Genomic DNA, 17,968 nt, shown 5'->3' with positions numbered 1-17,968 from the left:
TTCACTTAATATCACCTGCCAAACATGAATTGAATCAGCTGGCTGCTTCTAAGGCCCTCCTCTTGTAATAATTATGCTAATGTATTACTATGCCAACATATTTATGAATGTCCTCTTTTGATAACTGTTGTTACACAGGTCTAAACATGTCACAAAATGCATGTGTTATGTTGAAGTACTAAATGGAACAGAATGAAAATTTGAAATGTATGTACAGTGATTGGCACAAAAAATGCAGCACCCAATAAGAATGTGTAATTATCTATTTAGTCAATGTGAAGCGCTAATCCACTTTTTGAGGTGGGGTTATTGGCATTGCTTTGTGATCAAACAACAAAGTGTTGATTGTTTATTGCACTAGCTTCACTTACTATTTCCCGAGCAACCTGGAAAACACATTGCTGAATGTGAGCAAATAATGTTTTCCCACTCTTTTAGACCTTATTCTTATACTGTGAATTGTTCCTCTTTCAATCACACGTGTTTGTAGGATCTTTCTGCAATTGTTGTAATCAGCTTTTTGGAGGAAACATGCTGTTAAGCTGAACAAGCTGTGAAAGCTGTTGCTTTGGTGGAAGATGGTTGCAGCATGCGTTACGTTGCAGAAGTGTTGAGGACCTTACCTTCCAGGATTTCCAGAATCATATGAAGGTACACAGAAACTGGAGGCTTTGCAAGTAGACCAGGAACAGGTCAGAGAAGAGCAACATTGGAGAGAGAGACGACTGCTTCTTATGACTACAAGTTCTTTGCAACTGTCACCCCACCCCTGCTGAAGCACGAAAGAGACTCTGCCAGGTTAGAGGGGTGAATGTTAGTGAGAAAACCGTTCAACAATGACTGGAAGAAGATAATACTCAGTCCAGGAAATATTCTACAGGTTCGGAACTCATCAGAGAGCATTGCACAGCTCGGCTACGTTTCATGAGGGAACATCTTGGCTGGACAGTAAAACAGTGGGATCAAGTGGTGTTCTCCGATGAGTCACAATTTGGCCTATCACTAGACGGAAGAGAGAGGAGCTGGAGAAGAGCAGGCAAAAGGTGTTCCATCTTGCACATTCTCATCAGGGTCCTTTTCGGGGTGGTTCTTTGATGGTTTTGGCTGGAATCAGTGCAGCTGCATGGATGGATTTAGTCTTCGTGGAGTGTAGGAGCCTTACCACACATCGTTATGTGGAGGATATCCTTCTGGAGCATGTTGTACCTTTTGTTTCATTTATTGGTGGTGATTTTGTACTATTGCATGGCAATGGATCCCCACATGTTGTGAGAATTGTGCAAGGATTTTTGGATGAAACAGGGATTCATACTAGGGGTTGGCCTGCTCGAAGCCCTGATTTGAATCCTATTAAGCATGTCTGGGGCTGGCTGGGTAGAAGATCCCATCAGCACTATCCAGAGACTATACAGGACCTACAGAATGTCCGCCTGGAAGATGGGATATGATTCATCAACAGGACATGACCGCATTAATCAGGATCATGCCTGCAGGTTGAAGGCTGTCGTTGGTGCAAGAGGTGGCAATACCAGCTTTAGAAGATGTGAACAGAGGTCTCAGAGATCGTCTCAAAGGTTTGTGAAGTAAAGTGTGAAGTGTATAGTGTCAAAATAGAAGACATTACCTTCATGAGCATAGTCATAATTTGCTAGATGTGTGTGTCCATGGGCTTAATTTGCTACATTTGTATATAATCGCTTTTCTTTTTTCATTGTTGGATACTTAAATGGGACCATACCACAATATTCTGTCATAAGGTAGTGGATTAGTGCCTTAAGAATGTTATAGATTTAAAATAAATTTCAGTTTTTGTAAGAAATTGAAGTGTTGTATCTTTTGTGTGGAAAGCTTTGCAAATACTGCTCTTTGAGCTTCAAGGTCTAATTGTTTCTTTCTCCCTACATTGATTCACAGAGTTGGGCTCCCATTTTAGATCAAACAGAAAATACTGCACACAAAATATGAGAGAATGCAAATAGAATGTTTCAGCTCATTTTCTGTTCTTGTCCTTACTTTCTTTAGACTGTATCATGCCAGCCTTATACCTTGCCAGTTGCTTTACATATTTTACTTCTAGGCCAGTATTCTTTTCTCATCTCTACCTCCTCATATGTAGTTTCATTCTGACTCTTGGTTTATCTTAGCTAGTATTTGTATACCCTCAAACCATGTGAACAGAAAGGAGAAAGTGTGCATTGTCATGTCACTCAGTTTACAAGGTAAGTTTAGTTAATCTGGCAGCTGAAAATATCTATTGGGCCCCTTCAACATTTTCTTTCCACCATGTAGAATTCCATATGCCATGTAAATCTTTTGTCAATAACGGCCTTTTTCAATCAGGAATTCATTTAGAAGTAATTTCCGTTGACCAAAATATTGATTGATTGCAGCCAGTTCAGATTAATCAGAATTGTGTGGAAGAGGCCTAAAGTTGTACATTATTTAGCTTCAGATGCGTAATGCATCTTTGCATCACAGAAGTCATTAGATCCTGATACATGTATAATGCTCAAGACCAAATATTTTTCAGGTTAAATTATTATGGAATATATTTGTGTCATTTTGCTCCTTTTTTTAAACCCCTTTGTTCAGACCTGATGTTGAATGCGTAGTCAGGTAAGTAGTGTGTGTACCTTATTTTTGATTAAATTCAGTTGTCTCCTAAGATAGGCCACAACATTTTTAATGGTTGGATCATTCCATGAAAGAAATTATGCTGGTTTTAAGATGAGCTTTTGAAGATTTGCACCATTTTCCACAGGACATGACGGTCTGCTGGAACCAGTGTGTGACTGGTACATAACTGGTTGGCCTTGAATCAGGAAAGTGATACCTTCTGAGAGGCAAGTTTTGCACATGCAAAGATGGGAAATTGTTGACACTGAAGTAATACTTACACGTAGCCCCTCTCAGTCCCTCCGAGACTAGAATTACATAAAGGAAGGACTGTGTCCTTACCTCAGCACCCAACACTCTTCCCTGATACAAAGTTCTTAATATTTGTTTCTGTTTGAATACTCCATATGTGGATCAGTCCATGTCAGCTCACCTAGGCCTCCCTGCTGGTACATTACGGATTTGGATAAAATATTATGTGAACATTCATCCATGTCCCCAGTGAACTCGGGTAAAAATTTAGAAAGCAATAGGGGAATGATACTTTATATTGTAAAACCTTATGTTGCTAAGTTGTTGTTGTTGTTGTTGTTGTTGTCCAAAGATTTAAGTTTATCGTGCCTTTAATCAATGAGATATAAGAAACAACGGTCAAAACTTTATTCACAGTGAGATTTGTCCTAATGGTTTGCTGAAATTTATGTTGTGTTGTTTGCCCATGTTGGAAATTACACGTACTGTTTGGAAGGGGGGAGGACCTTAAAACATCTTTAAAATTAGCCTGTTTTTGAAGCTTTTACCTATAAAATAAGTGTCAAATAATTTGTATTTTCATCTTTTCACAAAAATCTTCATCTTTTGATAAATTGGCAGATTACTGGAAAATAGTTGGTGAATGAAATTTTGTATTCTACAACCTAGTGCTATTGACCTGTTGCATAGTTAGTTTCATGTTCAGTATGCATTTACTCTGTGAGATATAAGAATCCAAAGTTAACATTTTTTCACGCTGCTGTTTTCGTGCTTAACGTTTTAAATTATCTAATCTTGTTATAGCCTGTGTTTGATAGTCAGATACCCTTTTTTTAGTGGTTAAAATCATGGTATTCCTAATGAGTGCAGTTCGGAAAGTTTTCTAGAACATAGTTTTTTACAAAAATCAGATCAAAAGTACCGCATTTATCTTTTTAGAGTATCTTCAATTTTGCACTACATTTTTGTTGTGTGGGAAAGTGCTATATAAACGGTTAATTTTTTTGTCATACCTTTGCTCCCCAAGATATAAGAAGCCAAATTTTGAAATTTTTTTGGGTGCCAGTTTGTTTGTGCAATTTTGTCTAAAAGTTTCTGGGTGAATATAGCTTGTAATATTCTTTTCATTATTATTCTTAAGGAAACACAAAGTTGTACAAGATGGCCAAATTTTATTTCTTTCAGCAACCTGTTGCCCGAGGTACAATAGCTCAAACTCACGAGAAATTTATTCTCTCTCTATGCAAAGTCACACGTGGCGTAAAACAAGTCATTACATCAACCCATTGTTGCTTGGTGAACGTCAAACTTTACCAATGTTCGTCAGGGACATGGACAAATGTTCACATAAAATTTCATCGAAATCCATGATGGCAGAGCAAGGATATGTTCCGAAATTAGGCGATTTGACAGGGAATGACCCATGTATTACCTACCTCTGGCTTTTCTAAGATTACAGTTACTTTCTTTGTGAAGTGTACTGTAGCACATGTTAATTTCTACTGCTTCTTTTACTTAAGTTATCCCTATACACTGGATTGTGGAATAGGACCTTCTTATCTTCAAAACTCATCTTAAAAACCTTACTAGTGCAAAATTTTTGCACATCTCATCTTATTTTCTGTCAAATCATGTGCACACGCGACTGAATGCACCATTTTCATTTTCTGTAGAGTTGGAGCACTGATCTAATGTATTGTTTGCCTAGTTAATGTGCTGTTTTGCTTGAGGTAGAGTTACGGGGTGGAAGGAAAACTGTAGATATATTTTCTTTAGCTAAATGTGTCTACACTTTGGGTCAGTAAAAAGAAGTCTAATACAATTATATTTGTATCTGGTTCTTCCTGAACACAAGCTCAAGTATTTTCACTGAGATTGTTGATATCTGGAATAGTCTGAGCTTTGTATACTAAAATCCTTAGCAAGGAATTATTCTGACTTAACGGTGGCAACCTGCTAATACCAACTTTCTGCTTTGACTCATGATGTTATCAAAAGGTACATTCACCACAGATAAGTTTCCACATTAATATTTGCTGGCTTTGCCAACTTGTAATAAAACTACTGTTACTTGCTAACACAACCTAGATCTTGGGCTACTCTGCAGACCATCCTATCAGTACAGCTGACATTCCAAAAGTAATATAAAAGCATCTGTATGTAGGCAGACACTGGCTGTACAGAGGGGAGCAGACTTCAAAGCTTGCTTCTTAAAGTCAGGTGTGACGTAGCCATCAGTTGCTGGAGATAATGTAGAATTCGTGGCTGTTATAGTAAGTCATTGTGTAATAAGTGATTTATGCTGCACAAAAAATAGTCACCAGAATATGTTAAATGGGTTTGGTGAATCCAGATGTGAAGTGGTTTACTGATAGGTTCCCACTTGCTAATATCATCTTAGTAAATAAAGACGCAATATCTAGGCTTATGGTATGTAGTTTGGAGCTTAATGTTCATCTTAAAGCTATGGATATGATAGTTACAAAGGCCAGTCTTAAGCACCATTACCTTAATAAAATACATCGCGACCCAGAAAGTAAGCAACCCATAGCACTGATGGAGCGTCTTGGTAGTATGACATAAATATGTAATTTTGGCAAACAACAGTCTTGTTGGCATGGGCAGTGGAAGCATAAGACTGTGTATCGGGCAAGGCCAAAGATCTTCAGCTGTTCTGTAATTCTGGACATTTGCTAGACAATACACACCAAACTTGAGTGCTGCATTGAACAGACACAGCACTTAAAGTTCAGATACTTCAGAAAGTCCACAGTAGTGAAACATGAGGCTATGAAATCTGGTCAGGGATGGTGTGGCATGTTGTGCCACCTTCATTCTGATTTTCCATTATTGTGCTTGTCAATCACATGACTCTAGGTGATGGCATTCCATCTGCAGTAAGCTGGACTTGCTTGTGTACAGAAAGAGGTACTTGAGAGTCAGATCTTTTGACAATAAAATTGGGCAAATCCTTGAAAGCTTGTACTCAGATGTATGTTATCTTGAACATACACATACACATAAAAAATACATCTTCAGTCAAAAGCTGCTATTGTACAATATTCTTTGTTGACCACTAGTTACTAGATACTGAATAATGAGTCCCAATCTCACACTATTACTCAGTAATTTGACAAATAAAGGTTTTGTAACCAACTTCTTTTGTGGGTAAAGTACATGCTTTGGAGGATTGTTCTGAGACATTTGTCTAGTAACTAGCTGCCAGATTCACTCATGCACAGAGCAATCTGGTTTGTAACGGGCGGGCGGCACACACACTACGTGACCCATGTTAATGTTTAGTGATTTTGCTGTTTCCCCTTTGTATACTGCTCTCACATCAAATGAAACCAAAATGAATTTCTGTGGCCAGGAGCTATCAGGTGATCTAAAACACATTGACATAATTATGGAAGGTGATCTAAAACACATTCACATAATTACGGAAGGCTTAAATAAGTTATTAATTTGTTCCCTGACTTTTGCTTTATTTCCACTTTTTGGCAATCTAGTATTAACCACCTTGCAGAACAATGAGGTCATTTTTGTCCGTTTGCTAAAGAAATTTGGCTGTTATTAATCTTTTCCGCTGTGCCAGTAAATTTATTTGAAACGAAGTGTTACATTCCACACTATCGGCAAATTTCAACAGTTCACTGAATTTAGAGTGCACGTTTTCATCTTCTGGCATGTATGGTGTTACGCCATAATAAAGAACTAAACGTGAGATAGTACAGTACTGGTACTCCAAGAAAATTTACATCCTAGAAACCACACTGAAAAGCTTAACCTTTTGGCTGCTGCAGCTGCATGGCCGGTTGGCCATCTGGGGCGCTCTCTTGGTAGCCTAATCCGTGTTTATCTCCACGGACTGCTATCTGTGCCTGAGCTCTTCGCTCGGCCGACTTCGCCCTATGCTGAGTATTTCTAGAGCCAGGGCAGTCTCCTTTTATATAAAAATGAAATGCTGTCCGTTAGTCTCGCTAAAACTCAAAAATGGCTTAACCAATTTGGGTGACTCTTTCTGTGTTGCGTTAGTGATAATTAAGGGAAGGTTTGTTTAAAAGAAAAGTTTGGAAAAGTTGTCTAGAACATTTAAAAATTCTGGAAATACTGAAAGAGCTTTTTCTATGGGATTTTCATGATTTTAATTATTCACAGTTGATTCAATCTATATAAATAATTCTTTTTTTTATTTATTTATTTGTTCATTATGGTCTTGGACTTGAAGCATCCAGTCTGTGTTTGTCATCGCAGATTGGATGTTTCATATGTTAGTACATGAAGTGTTGGTCAGTACAGTAATTCATCTGTAGAGACTCTTCAAGCCCAAATAAATGTTTTTATTTATTAATTTTTTGCATGGTAATATTTGCTGTCCATTTTCATCTCAGCTTTGGACCAACAATTGCAAAGTTAAAAATATTTTTTTTATTTTTATACTTATTTTTCATTTATTTTGTTTTTATTTTTTAAATTTTAAATAATTTTTATAGAAGTAAGGGGTTAATTTCATTTTGGTTAAAAGTTTTTCTTTGTGTGGTATGTTTCAAAACATAGTATAACACAGAAGGGTATGTTGCATGTTTTGCATTCATATTCTGTTTCGAGCAGAATGCACATCTACACCACAGTCCGCATTTCTTGGACTGGTCACTTGGAGTGACATTTGGAAAGTGCCTTCGAGTAAAGAGTAGAGGATTCTTGCTGTCAGTTTCTTCCTTTCCTGTCTCTTCTCCATTCTGTAGCAAATGCTTCCACAAGTTCTTGTTCCAGACGTAAATGCAAACCTGCTGATGGTATTTTTCTCCCTGTCACTGATCTGTGAAGAGTGTGGGTTTTCTAAACACAAAGGTCCACTACATGAAAAAACAACTTTCTGTACCATAACAGGTTCACACACAGATCCAACTGAGCTTCATAGCATGTCAGAGTGGTCTGTTGCGCCCATACTTGAGTTCTACTAGGTGAAGTACATGGACACACATTACTATGGGATTCTTCTGAAGAATCATCATTACAAATATTGAAGATGCCACACTCACTGTCACTGCCTGTCCTTGTGAGTATCTGCATTATCTCTTCATCAGTGCAACCTCACCGACATGCCATTTGTTGTGGAACTCAAAAGTGATAGCAGTCTAAAAATCCTGATGAGGCAGAAAGTTAAATGACACCACATAAGCAGAATGCACAAATGTTGAACAACGACTATGGAATCGAACAGAAATACTGCTGGTCGCTTGTGGATATCCACAGGACCACGGGTAGCAGAACCGGCTAACTGTAAAAGCTGTCATTAGGACTCAGGCACCGGCCAGGCTGTGACGGTGAATGCCGTCTGCAGCGCCCATGCAAAATGCCACTGTCGAGGCTGATGACATCCATAGCCTCTGCGGAAAGCTGGAGCACGGTGGGATTTCAGGTCTGCGGTGCTCGAGGGGTTAATATGAGGTTGGGGCCTACTTCTTTGTGAATCTGGACATACTAATGTGCACTTTAAGCAAAATTATGCATTTTTACTATGGTTTACGATGTTCCAATGCTCGTGAAGTATCCTATGATGTCCCGTTTCTTTCATGATGTAATGCAAGATCTCTTAATGCTTCTCTTAATGCTTTGCACATACCTACGTATGGGCTTCCCACTTCATCGTAGCTGCACACGTACCGTGACTGACGCTTTTTTTCTGGCACACTCTAGCAATTGCTTAAATGAACCTATTTCTAACTGGTTGCGGGAAAATATTGTGGATTGAAAAGTGTTTCCTTCATAGGAAATTTCCTTTTAAGTAAAATGAATTAAGTTACATGTGAGAACATGTGATGACACTCTTAAACCACAGAGTGTTTAGACTCTCATTTAAAACTTGAATACTTTGAGGACCAGCCACTTACAAGAATTTCAAGCCCAGAAGGCTAGAAATTTATTTCATTATTTAAAATTTTATTGGCACATTTGTGTGATGTATCTTAAAATGTTACCCATGCAAGAAAGAACAATTTAAATGTGAAAGCTTAGCTTTTCTTTAGCTTATTAATCTTAGTGATCAGTATTATATGTGAAAGACAAGATTTTCTTGCAGCTACACTGTGTGACCAGTATTATATGTGAAAGACAAGATTTTCTTGCAGCTACACTGTACATATTAATTTAAACCATTAACGTTTCCTATTTGTGTGTTAGTGCTACTTAACAGTGATATTGCTGTTGGATGACTACATCATGTGTCCTATGGTCTGAACATGTGTTGTCATTGGCTTGCGAGATCATGTGACATGACCCATGATTGGCTTACAAAGGCACATTGCAATTTGATGTCGGTGCTTCAAAAATTGTTGCTGCACATGGAAGATATTTCTAAAAACGCTCCCCCCCCCCCCCCTTAAGTGCTGGGGAGTTCTATTCCAGTCAATTAATAACTGCATTGAAACAATGCTGGATCTTTTTGTGAGGACACTGTGGCACTAAAATCAACCAAAACTGATCTTCTCTCATTAATTTTCCATTGTGACTTATTGATTTGACTGCATATAAAATGGTATATTGGTTTATCATTTTCTCTTCCCAGTTAAAACTTCCTCTCTCTGCCATGGTCACTTCGTAAGATCAGTACTGCACCTTATGTTAAGTCTAATCTCTGTGTGTTGTGCGTAATGTGTTATGTTGCTTGTGTACTGTGTGCTATGGACATAGGTGGGGAACCATGTTGGGCATGTGCCTGGTCTATGTTGCTAATGGCCCACAGTGATGCAGCTCAGACTTTCTTAGGGGGCAAGTATTACTTCATTATACTTTATGGGCACATACTAGTAGTTAATTTGTCATATCAGGTTTTGTCAGTATTATTGATCAATAATGTGCTTCCAGGTATACACTGTTCCCATTTTATGCAAAATTTCGATGACCAACCCAGCCATCTACTTCTGGTGCTGTGACTTTGTTATTACGTGTAATTGCTGCCTGAACTCCAACAAGATCATGAAGTTCTGTTGCCATTGCACCACTATTTATAGCTGAGTTTGATTCCCAATGTCTGTACTCCCTTTCATGCTCCTTTGTTTTCCAGAACCTGCACTGTCAATCTGCAAAGCACAAATCATCTCAGTGTTTTCCAGCTTTGGTGAATGTGATGGCCAGTGAGATAGTAATAAACTGAGTGCTGAACCCCAAGTCTTGTGTAAATGGAAACCTGTGCTCCTGTTTATTGGGTTTTCTGACGTACTTACTCTATAGGCTCCTTAATTCTGTCTCAAAAACTTGGCATTTGCACCTTAATACTGGTGTTGTCATACTTCAGTTTATGATTATTTTCAAGGTATTGCTTGGAAATAGCTGATTTGCTTAGTCAAGTTTGTCACTGATGATCCTTGCATCTCTCGACTGCTCTGATAGTGTGCCCCATGTAAGACAAGTCAAATTGTCATGGACACACACACACTGCTGTTGGAGACCTCGATAATCTTTAACATTACATAGAAAACTTTACTTCTTAGTTAAAGTGAGTGAAATGCACTGGAATCTTCTGATCTTTCTAAATTCTGGGCTAGCAACAAGGAGATTTTTTGTGATTTTTGACTTCTCTTCCTTGCTCTTAGTTTCAACCTCTTTCTCAAGCTGTTCTTCATTTTGACTGCAATGCATGTTCAATTTGACAATTTCAGTACTCACTCCTTCAGAATACTATTTATAGGTCATGTAAATCTACAGTGGCTCTTCTTGAGTGAAAGTATTGGGCTCTGTAGACTGGAGTCTTTTGCACCATTTGTGTGTGTGTGTGTTGTGTGTGTGTGTGTGTGTGGGGGGGGGGGGGGGGGGGGTGATGCCTTGAGGCATCTCTGTGCATAGGTCTTCTGTATACATTGTGATTCAATAACACATCAAGTTCCGTTTTGAATTTTATATCATGATGAATGAAGTTAATATTGAAACAGTAACCCAGCTGTATGCTTAGAGGTTCACCATTAATTAATTAATATTACCCAAACAGTGAATAAGTTCAGAGTACACTGGAAAAACAAACCCTTTGTTACAGATAACTTGCTGATTGCGGAAGTTTAAATATGACTGTTTATAGTTGAAAACAAGGGATTCCAAAATATTTTGCTGCCTTTGAGAGAAATATCTCTGGTACACATTTCTTATTTTGCATTTCAGGCCAGTGTACAGAGAAACCATCAAATTTTGTTTGATTAGTGTTTTACACTCTTTCATACTGAAATTTCTTTTTACAATATTTCAGAATATGATCACAGGTACAGCACAGATGGATGGAGCAATACTGGTAGTTGCTGCAACTGATGGAGCCATGCCACAGACAAGGGAGCACCTCCTTTTAGCAAAGCAGATTGGTGTAAATCACATAGTGGTCTTTATAAATAAGGTCAGTTCTACACAAATATGCCAGAAACATCATTGAGAGAAGAAAACTTTCCTTTCTGGTGCTTGTATAATTTCTGTCTTAAATAAATAAAATCATAAAAGTGCGGATGTTTTAAAACATTAATTTAATTTTTTGAGAACATTTCTCATGGCAAACAGCATTTTTCTTAGTACTTTAAAATGAACATAAACAGTTTCGACCACAAGAAATTTTTATTTTTGTTGTTACGGGTTTTGGTCAGCTACTGACCATCTTCAGACCTTATACCATGATGAGAGGTGATGACAGAGAATGGCAAAAGCATTAGGAACTCCATGAACGTCAGCAGTAGACACTCGTGGAGTTCATAGTGCCTGCTCCATTCTCCGCCATTGCCTACCATCAGGATACGAGGTCTGAAGATGGTCAGTAACTGATTGAAACAGTAACCGCAAAAATAAAGGTTTCTTGCAGTCAAGACTGTTTTATGTTACTTTTAAACTGCAGTAATAGTCTGCTAGTGAGCTTGCAAGCTCATAATCATATTATTATTGTTATTATTATTATTGTTAGTAGTAGTAGTGTATAATACACTTACACTGTTGTGCTTTCTGTTTATCGAGTGATATTTTTCTACCAAGCAGTGATAGAAGAATCAGTAACATAAGTCTATACCATTTACCAGAATTGTACATTTGTATGGGTAAAATTTGAGTGCTGTGTAGGTATCTGTAGTGTGATGTTGTGGTAGTTTGAAAAAGTATTTTGTTTTGGAATTCTTGTTTATGTATTATTATATGGGGTGTTCAGAAAGTATCTCTGCAGTGCCGTATGATTGTTAGCCATGCGTGCCGTATGATTAGATGAATTGAATTGTGTATTGAACAACAAGGGGGGATACTTTCAACATTTAATGTGAAAATTTGTAAGTAAAAATGAATATTCAATAAATTAATAACTTTTATTTCACTGAGTTTCATTTCAGTATATTCACTGCAGCTTACAGCAGGCATGGCTACCAATCATACGACACGGCAGACAGACTTTTTGAACACCTCGAAGTAACATAGAAAAACATTTTTTGCAACTAGATATACACTGTACATCTTGTGGAATGCTTCATATTTCAGGAAGCAGTAGCCTGGAGAAATTCAAATTAAAAATTTCATGTAAAGATTTGTTCAATTTTCATCAGATTTTTCCCAGCTTGCAACTGAGACTGTTAAAATAACTATTTATAAATGCCTTTATGTATTGATACACGTGTATGGCTTTTTGCAAAAATAAGCTTTTAAAATATTTAAGGTTGATGCTGCAGACAAGGAGATGGTAGAATTAGTTGAAATGGAAATGAGAGAGCTGTTGACGGAAATGGGATATGATGGTGATAACATACCAGTGATAAAGGGTTCTGCACTCTGTGCACTTGAGGGCAGAAATCCTGAAATGGGTAGGTAAATGCTAATTGTTATAGGAAGCTTTTTGTATGAAACTCTCCATGCTTCAGTTTGTTGTTAAATCATAAGGACTGAATATTGAATTGTACTTCAATAGGTGCCGAGCCAATTTTGCAGCTTCTGGATGAAATTGATAAGCACATACCTACACCCATAAGAGAACTGGATAAACCATTCATGCTTCCAGTGGAGAATGTTTACTCTATACCTGGTACAGAATTTGTTTCATTTCATACAGTTTGCCGTAATTATTCAAATTGCTCTTTTTTACTTTTGTCAGTAATTCTCCTTTTCTTTTCAAAGGCCGTGGCACTGTAGTCACAGGACGGTTAGAAAGAGGAACACTCAAGAAAGGTGCTGATGTAGAATTCATAGGCCACAACAAAAGTGTCAAAACTACTGTTACTGGTATGTAACTGAACAAAAACATATTACATCATTAGATTTCTAATGTCAGTAGTGCTGCATTTGTGCTCGTCTGAAGCCTATGCAAGGTGACAGTGAAAATTCATAATTACCTTTTGGGCTGTTGCAATTGAAAATATTTGCAGTATGTAATCACAAGTCCTTGTGTGTGTGTGTGTGTGTGTGTGTGTGTGTGTGTGTGTGTGTGTGTGTGTGTGTAAGCTCTTTAACATTGCAGTATTTCAACTGCACTCATATTTCAGTGATTTATTGGGCACCAAAGACCCAGAGAATTTATGTTGTCATAATCTATATTAAATAATAGTCATGTTGTTTCATTGTCGTACACCTGTGATTGAATGACTCAAGATTAAGCCTTTGCGTGTATGCGAATCACTTTAAGGTAACTTGCCTGTGAAAGCCTGTAAAAGTACTAACAATTTTTACAAAGTTTACACAGCTCTAACAGAAAAATATGAAACCTTAGGAGGATGCAAATTATAGTACAACATGAGTGTTTCTTGCTGAACATTTTGGTACACAGTTGTTCACATTAGTTCACATATCAAATTCACTTTCTGTAAAGAACAGTGAATTCATTTTTCTTTTGATGGTCCCTACTTGAAATTCGTGCACTGAATATATGTCTTAATTAAATGAATAAACTTTTAAGTACACATTAACTACTTGATTGTCTGAAATCATGTCATTTCAGTCACAAGTTTCTATTCTAGAAGTATCCATGTCTGAAGTCTGCTTTCATCCAAAAAGTATCCTAAAACATTCCAAAAAGTTTCAGAACTCTAGCTCAAATAAATTTTTTATGCATAAATTTTTTTATTTAATTCTTAGGAAATTCAATTCAGAGTTACACTCTTGCAACTATGTGAGTTTCACATTCATTGCACACCACAGTGTTTTCATAGACAGATATCTCTTGACTAAAGCTGGCAAAAAGTAACTGTGTATACTTCATAAGTCTTGGAGGTGATGGCAAATCTGTGGTAGCACAAAAGGTTTGAGCTGCTCTTTCATCCTTCTCAGTATACTTCATTCCATACGCTAGTCTAATGTTTGTATTATTAACTCTTCCTTTGCACAAACCAGAATAATACCCAGTTTTAGTTACTCCACAGAAATTGCAAAACATTTGAAGTTTACTGGCCACATATTTCGTGGCTCATGAGCTTGTAAATTTTAATGGCCTCTTTTCCACAGAGTGCACACACAACAACATCCTTTGGTAGCCTATACAAAGCATTTAGTTAAGCAGTCATGGAACTGCATTCTGTTGCATTATCTTGATCAGGTCTCTTAGAAGTGTTTGCTTATCTCTAAATATTTCAGCTTCTGTCTTGAGGCACTCAATGGTGTCACTTGACGTCCATTCAGTTTGTAGATGTATCTACACAATCTCTACTTCCTGGTAAAATTAACTAATTCCCTCTCTTTCCATTACCGAAAATACTTTTTTGAAGCCCTAATAACTTTCAAGGATGCCAGTGTGTAGCAAGAAATTAGAGGATGATAAAATATAGCAACAACTTAAACTACAGAAAAGTTTATAACCAGAAAATGCTGAAGAACCAAAGATATACAAGGGAAGAAATAAGGTTATCACAAGTTGGATCTTCTAACAGGACTGCCAACTCTAAATACAGTAACAACTATACCTAATCTAATAACAAAAATGACAACTTGTAACATGTGGGGATGTGGCAGCACATCAAGAGATCTTTAAATTGTTTTTCAAACTACTTTACAATGCCCAAAACAATTGTTTTAACTACCATTTTGTTAAAAAAAAAAAACTCTAAACATCACGTTAAGGTGAAAGACAAATGAAATTAATTTTTGAAGTGGATTGCCATTTTCTTACTCCCAATCAATTCCTCATTCTCATATGTTTATAAAATTTGATCATTCATATTTTACTTTTAGTCAATACTTGTTTGTTTGCAGGCATTGAAATGTTTCATCAAATACTGGAAGAAGCTCAAGCTGGAGACAATCTTGGTGCATTGGTAAGAGGTGTGAAGAGGGATGAACTTCGCCGTGGGATGATAATGTGTAAACCTGGTACTATGAAGGCTGAGGATCATGTGGAAGCTCAGGTACAGTAACTGATGTCAGAAAAACGCAATGATAATCTCAAGATAATTGCCATCATCAGTGTCATGCTTATCAGTACAGCTAGACCCCATACACACGGATCCATTATCTGCAATGGTTTTTTTTTTTTTTTTAATCTATGCGAATTTAGTTTAAGTCCAGTGCTGCCATTTGTCAACAGTACACAAAAGCTGTAAGCAAGCCCTAATGCGTTAGTGCAAGTTGTGTTTTTCAATATGTAATAGTTAATACTGTTGTGAAGTTTCACTTGACAGGGTCTGTATTTAAAGTATCAGGTGGAAGGAAGGAAGGTGTCCCTCTCAAGGGAAAGAAGCATGTACAAAAGTCTTACTCATTAGAAATAAAGTCAAAAGTTCTGGATTGCTGTGAGAAAGGAGAGCATACTATTGACATTAAGCTTGCTTTTGGACTAAGTGAATCCACACAATGCAGAATGTGTTCAAATAGTGATCAATCTTCAACTAACTTCAGTGCATCTCAAGTGCGCAAATCTCACCCAGAAGTGATAGAAAGACTGGGAAAAATGCTAAGCCATTTGAGCATCACATCCAACAGCACATGCCTCTCCTTGGAACTGCAACTCAAATTACAGCCAAGGGCCTGTGTGTGGATTTAACGCAAGAGGAAGATCCAGCACATGTCATGGCCAGCTCATGTCGATTTGATTGTTTCCAGCAGTGTTTGGCTTTCACAGCATTAAAATAATAGGACAGGCCACTATATTGATGAAGTTGGTGCTAAGGATTTTAAAGAGGCTCAACTGTGAGGCATGGTTTAAACCTTGATGAAATGGGTGTATTTGGGAAGTAATGCCTAGCTGCACATTCATTTCTACTGAAGAAAAACATCACCTGGATTTAAGGCTACCATGGACTGATGCAACCTTGTTTTTGGAGGAACTGTTGAAGGGATTACAAAGTCAAGCCCTTCATGGTCTTCTACTGTCAGAATCCTAAGATTGTGGTGGGCAAGCTGGGATGGAGTAAAATAGTTTGAATGATTTCTGCTATTTTCTGTGGCTGTTTTGTTAATGAACTGAAGAGAGAATTGAGAAAGAAAAAATCTTCTTCAAAATTCTTCTCATTTTTGATAATGTTCTCAGTCCCTCTCTTTCCGTTATTGGTAGAAATCAAAACACTGAAGTCCATTTCTGCCAAAAACACTACATATGTACTGTAACCCATGGATCAGGGATTTATTTTTGCATTAAAGACATACTATCTGAATAAAACCTTCTCCCGTCTTATAGAAGGATGTGATCTTAATGTTGAACTTACTGTTGAGATTTTCTAGCGGTAGTTTAATATTAAGATGGTAACTGATGCCATTGTAAACATATGAACTAATACCACTCCAAAACTTGTGAATGTGAAGGAAACTGTGGCCTGATGCTGTATCAGACCTAGAAGATGAAGTGATCCCACTATTGCAATGAGAGAAATTGCAGACACGGCACAGCAGATTGGATCACTGATGACGACGAAGAGAATGTTTGTGACCTCAGCCTAAATGCTCATTCCGAGAATCAGAGCAACTAAGATAGCCATGTAAGGAAATCCATTATGGAGAATGAATTGTCTACAGCACTATTAGATTCTTTGAATGTAGATGATCCAGAGGCTATTTAGGTTGCAGATGGACTTAACGGAAATGATTTTAATGTATTACTGTGTGTGTGTCATATTTTTAAGTGTGTTAACTTTTCATTAAAATGTATTGCAGAAAGTTGTAATGGTAATTGTGAGTAATTGTGAATCAAACCCCTCAATATACGTATATAATTACTCTAGATTCACGTGAAATCAATACGTGTGGTGATTCTGTGAAACATAGCTGGTGCGTATAACAAGATTTACCTGTACCACCAAATCAAGTGGTGCATTGTTAAGGCTCCATACCTATAATTTGAGGCTCAAAATCTCAAATCTGGATCCCATATTTTATTATTATTTTTTTTTTATTCTTGTAAGTCTGTTGAGCAGCTGTTCAGATGATTTATTTTGTATAGGGCAAAGCTTGTTGCTTTCCACATCATGGCCTGTTAAAGCTTTCTAAGTATTGGGATTATATGTATTGATTCCTCATAACTTCACATACACTTTTCCTACTTGAAAGTCTCTATAAACAGTTAAAATTATTGTATTTCTACCATTTGCCCCACCCCCGCCCCTCGCACGCCTGTGTGTGTGTGTGTGTGTGTGTGTGTGTGTGTGTGTGTGTGTGTGTGTGTGTGTGTGGGAAACATTTCTTACAATTAGTACAACTTTCTAATTTGTTCTTGGTATCCACATGAAAGCTGGAGGAGACATAAAAGAAGTTATTGAATTAAAAGAAGGCAGAGGGTCAACTAAGTTGGAGTTCTGTTTGAAAATACTTCATGTGGCACAGTTTGCAAGGGAAAGAAGAAAATAAGAGAATAACAGCTAACATTGTTTTGTAAATTCCAAAGCTAGTGTTTGCTTATTGCTATAGCAATTAAATACTGCATAGATAAAACATAATAAGCTTTTCTCAAGATGTGTGGTCAAGTTTCCAAAGACTTTGCATTACTGAAAAGGTCCCCAATTATTACCAGAGAGCACCACACTGTAGCAGGGCCTTTGCTGAAGTCACAAAAATTCTGGAAGGAAATGAATTACGTTACTTGTAGAACTTCTGTCTATCTCTTATGACCATTTTCTGAAAGCAAAATCTGTAACCTTCAACAGTTCTAATGTATACAAGGCGTGATTCAGAAGTTTCA

The 17,968-nt window shown here is 37.3% G+C and overlaps 1 protein-coding gene across 1 annotated transcript in view; it reads left to right on the top strand.

Annotated features, from left to right (window-relative positions):
• Nucleotides 1–17,968, top strand: part of LOC126280654 (elongation factor Tu, mitochondrial) — a 49,892-nt gene that overhangs the window by 17,114 nt on the left and 14,810 nt on the right. Inside the window, exons 5-9 of the mRNA XM_049979782.1 lie at nt 11,111–11,251; nt 12,536–12,680; nt 12,785–12,898; nt 12,991–13,095; nt 15,055–15,206. Of these exons, the coding sequence (XP_049835739.1) occupies nt 11,111–11,251; nt 12,536–12,680; nt 12,785–12,898; nt 12,991–13,095; nt 15,055–15,206 (657 nt within the window). The remainder of the gene's footprint in view (nt 1–11,110; nt 11,252–12,535; nt 12,681–12,784; nt 12,899–12,990; nt 13,096–15,054; nt 15,207–17,968) is intronic.

The sequence above is a fragment of the Schistocerca gregaria genome, chromosome 1 (genome assembly GCF_023897955.1).
Source record: "Schistocerca gregaria isolate iqSchGreg1 chromosome 1, iqSchGreg1.2, whole genome shotgun sequence".
NCBI classification, from domain to species: domain Eukaryota; kingdom Metazoa; phylum Arthropoda; class Insecta; order Orthoptera; family Acrididae; genus Schistocerca; species Schistocerca gregaria.
Note: the sequence above shows the minus strand (reverse complement) of the source record. Positions and strands in the feature narration are given on the sequence as shown.